We start from the raw sequence: 4,600 nt of genomic DNA on the forward strand, positions 1-4,600 counted from the left end.
GAGTGCGTTGCTTACCGGGACCACATCCACGCAAGCCGCCTTCATTAAAGAATGGCACTCTCATTGCGAGTGCGCTAGTCTCGCCTCACTGCGTTCGCGGGCCGCTTTCTCTAAAGAGCATAATATGGAGAAACAATGGAGTCGCAGGGCTGAGGAAATGGGACTAAGTGAGCTCACGCCGGCCCATATTGATTTCCCAGTGCTGCTTACACTGCGAGAGTGAGCACAACACTGACAGCTCTGCAACTAAAACTGATGTTTCTCTATCGTGAGATACATAGAGCATATCTCTCTCTGAGCGTCTTTTCGCCGGTGGTTGTTTTACATCTCCACGCCAATGAACTAGTCGATTGCCAGGGTCGCACCCACGCAAGCCGTGTTCATCAAAAATGGGCTTGCACTGCAAGACCCAGGCGCCGAAATATGAGCTGGAAGTCAAGCCAGTCAGGCCTTGGTGATTCAACGGCTCATGGCATCCTTCAAAGTTGGGTTCTCACCCCCCCTCAGGAAGTTTCAGAGGATGCTGGGCCGATAGACCTCCCTACGAGAGTCCTGAACTCTATTTCTGAGGCTAGAGCCCCGTCCACAAGACACCTCTATGCCCTTAAATGGTCTGTCTTCTTCAACTGGTGCGCAGTTCAGAGTGAAGACCTGACTTCCTGTGACATTTCACTGGTACTGTCGTTCCTTCAGGAGCTGCTTGATAAGGGTCACACCCCTTCCATGTTCAGACTCTATGTGGCGGCCATAGCAGCATTTCACGCTCGTGTCGCCAGCCAATCCGTAGGGAAGAACAACCTGGTTGTTTGCTTTCTGATGTGGTCGAGGAGGCTAAAAGCGCCCCACCCCCTCTCAGTTCCTACATGGGATCTGTCTATGTGCCACTCCAGCTGGACCCTTTTGCTAAAGACAGCTCTCCTGCTAGCCTTACCAACGGTAAAGCAAGTAGATGATTTGCAAGCGCTCTCTGTTGGTGCTTCTTGCCTTGAGTTTGAGTCTAACAACTGTAAGGTCATCCTCAATTCAAGTCATGGCTATGTGGAAGAGGTGCTCTCTACTCCATTCTAAGCACAGGTTATTACTCTTTCTGCTTTTTCCCCATCTGAGGATGAGCAGGAGCCTCCTGTTCTGGCTTTAAGAGTATAGATTGAGTGCTCTGCCCTGTTCAGGCAGTCAGAGCAGCTCTTTGTGTGCTTTGGTGACTGCACCAAAGGGCATCCGGTCACGAAGCAAAGACTGTCCCACTGGATAGTGGGCATGATTGCATTGACCTACGCTTCAATGGGCTTAGAGTGCCCCTTTGGACTTAAAGTGTACTCTTGGGATCTATTTCAGGGTTTGTGTTCTCGAGCCACCAGGCACTGTTTTGTGCGGATGAGCGGGCCGTGTTCAGTGTTTTATGTCAGAACAGTGTCGTGTTAGTGGCCCCTAAGTTAATAACTAATGATCTTTGCAACGGAAGTGAATCAATCAATTAAACCTAACTTTAGCTGGACAATAACTTTATTCTAGAGCTGCTGTAAAGCCAAAACAATCTCTGTTACTGTAATTTCTTATCACTGTCAAGCTGCTTTGAAACAATCTATATTGTTAAAAATGCTATATAAATGAAGGTGACTTGACTTGACTCCACCAGAGGCATGGCCTCATTCTGGGTATGGTCCAGCGGAGTGTCCATTTGCGACATTTGTGTGGAGGCCGACTGGTCCTCGCCATCCACATCCGCCAGATTCTAAAACAGTGATGTCCCTGCGCTACAAGCACGTGTCCTGTCTGTGTAAGCTGGGCTTCGACCTCTACGTGAGCTCAAGCCGCTAGAACCCTCCATGTGACTCTGTGATGTAGTCTGAGTGCCTTTTTGGGCTATATAGCCCTATCTTAGCTGTAGATTAACTATTGCAGAATGCCTGCTTATATAAAGGGATAGCCCCTTCCATTTTGTCGGGCTCTGGTGGCCTTTCTTACCATAGGTTCGCGCAGCTTCGCTGCTCATCCATTGGTTCACACCATAGGCTCATGCAGTTTCAATGTGTTATTCTATAATCTTCTGTAATCAGAGAAAGAGGAGTTTTCCCCATTGCATCTAGCGTCTCACTCATTCCCGTTATCTCAGAGAACTGAGTATGTTTTGTTTTACGGGAAGAAAAACAAAGGAGAAAAAAAGAATGTGTGATCTTTCTTGATACTCCACTTTTGTGGCATGTTTGTGGCTGCCAAGTTTTTACAGTCAATCAAAAGTTTTACATATCAAACATGTTTAAAATGTATGATTTGGGATCATGCAGACTCTGACGTGATCTTGAGCAGTAAAATAATCATAATGACACCACACAATTGAGGATTTTTTGGACAAAAATTCATTTGCGACACGCATCGAATCGGGCCACACATCACTGGGTCGCTTGAGGTTGCAAATTGGGCTCAAAATTGGGCTTAAAACCACAATTCACACCTTCAGTCAGTGAAGCCGCTCCAACAGCCATTCATGAGAGAGTAAATGCTGAGACTATTCCCATCTTCCCACAGGAGGTGAAGAAATGAGCAGGAGGAATTACTCCAGGAGAAATACTGCCATATTATTGTAAAAATGAAGTTTGAGGAAGAACACTGCAGAATAAAAGATGAAGAAACAGAGGAACAAATAGGTTGGTGTTGTCCATTCTCTTTAATGACTGATGAAGAACATTAAGATGAAAACTGACATATATTTGTGCTAAATTAAGAATGAACTTTTTTTTCCTCATTTGTCCGTTTTAAATTGAATTTAATATGTTGATTTTAGACCTGATGGAAGTGAATGACAAACAGCATCATTTCACAAATGAAAATGTAATACCGACATATAAAAATGAAGACGAACAACATCTGTTTCAAAGACCTCATGATTTCAAAAATGAAGATGGAAATCTGGTCATTTCAAAGACTGAAGAGAATTTCACACAGAATCAAGCTGAAAAATCTGGAGTCAAAGGATTTTGCACCTGCTCAGAGTGTGGATTGTTTTACGTGCATGAATCAGACCTTAAGAAACACATGAGAATTCACACTGGAGAAAATCAGTTTACCTGCTCTGATTGTGGAAAGAGTTTCATACATAAAGGACACCTGAATAAGCACATGAGAATTCACACTGGAGTAAGACCATTCACATGCACTCAATGTGGAAAGAGTTTCATAGATAAAAGACACCTAAAAGTGCACATGAGAGTTCACATTGGTGAGAGGCCGTATACATGCTCTCAGTGTGGAAAGAGTTTACGTCGCAAAGATGAATTAAATGTTCACATGAGAGTTCACACTGGAGAAAAACCGTTCACATGCACACAGTGTGGAAAGAGTTACACATCCAAAAATGTTCTCACCACTCATCTGCGCCGTCACTCTGATGTGAGATCATTCAGCTGTGATCAGTGTGATAAAACATTCATTTTGGCATCAAGCTTAAAAAAACACCTTAAAATTCATGCTGGTGTAAAGCCTCACTTTTGTTCTTTATGTGGAAAGTGTTTTACACAACTGTACAATTTAAAAGAGCATGAGCGTATTCATACTGGTGCAAGACCTCATGTTTGCTCTGACTGTGGGAAGACCTTCACTACATCCAGTTCCTTAAAAGTACACCTGAGAGTTCGTACTGGAGAGAAACCATACAAGTGCTCACACTGTGGAACGAGTTTCTCTCGGTCAGAATCCTTAAAAATTCATGAGAGAGTTCATACTGGAGAGAAGCCACATCAGTGCTCTACATGTGGGAAGAGTTTCACCCAGTCAAAATCCTTGAAAATTCATGAGAGAATTGTTCATACTGGAGAGAAACCGCACCAGTGCTCTTTATGTGGGAGGTGGTTTACCCGATTATTTAGTCTACAGACTCATAAGAAAAAACATTGCCCGAAGGTGTCTAATAAGTAAATAATTTGACATTCAGATTAATCAAAATCTGGATAATTTGTTCAAATTAGTTGTGGAATTTGATTGATTGATTGACAAGGGGAACATTTGGGGAAGGTCAAAAGAAAAAAGTTTAGTGTGTTGCCATAAATTTGTGAAGATTTTTGAAGGGATGTTTTGTTTCAATTATTTTAATTCATTGTGCGTGAGGCATTTGTGTAAAAGTGGCAACAATAGTCTATCGAATCATAATACATGTTTGAAGTAACTTGTTTTAGCTGTTTAGATGTAATGCATTAACCCCCTGAGGTCGGCAATCACGCCGGCGTGATCTGCTCGTTTTTTTTTATATCAGTGCAAATTACTCTGTTGATTTTGATTTTACATACTTGTATTGTACATCATTCAAAACTGTTAAATGTCTTCTTTTATTTGTGTACACTCATAATAAAAACAAAATGTTGTGTTTTTCGTAAAACAAAGAAAATAAACATGATGCGCGTTCTGCCGTCTCTCTCAATGTGAAACTCATTCTGAAACGCGACAGAAAATGACCTGTAACTCAGCGAATGTTTGTCACACAGACTTGAAACGCATGTTTATACAACGCTTGGAATCTCTATTTTTAAAGTATGTAAATTATATAAAAAACAAATATTCTATTTTTAAGTAATCCATACGAAAGCAGCGGCATGTACAGTTTCTCAAA

The 4,600-nt window shown here is 42.2% G+C and overlaps 1 protein-coding gene across 1 annotated transcript; it reads left to right on the forward strand.

The window, feature by feature from the left end:
• The first annotated feature begins 418 nt into the window (after nt 1-418).
• Nucleotides 419-4,390, forward strand: LOC307162143 (uncharacterized protein). The gene is made up of 2 exons (XM_079877245.1): nt 419-2,645; nt 2,783-4,390. The coding sequence occupies exons 1-2, from the start codon at nt 2,588-2,590 to the stop codon at nt 3,910-3,912; spliced, it is 1,188 nt and encodes a 395-aa protein (XP_079733371.1). The 5' UTR covers nt 419-2,587; the 3' UTR covers nt 3,913-4,390.
• The last annotated feature ends 210 nt before the right edge of the window (nt 4,391-4,600 follow it).

This window comes from Squalius cephalus (assembly GCF_949319135.1).
Source record: "Squalius cephalus genome assembly, chromosome: 7".
NCBI classification, from domain to species: Eukaryota; Metazoa; Chordata; class Actinopteri; order Cypriniformes; family Leuciscidae; genus Squalius; species Squalius cephalus.

Coding starts and splice junctions, on each gene's coding strand:
- LOC307162143 (XM_079877245.1), top strand. CDS start 2,588: ATGAAGTTTGAGGAAGAACACTGCAGAATAAAAGATGAAGAAACAGAG. Junction 2,646..2,782: donor AGAAACAGAGGAACAAATAG/GTTGGTGTTGTC, acceptor TGTTGATTTTAG/ACCTGATGGAAGTGAATGAC.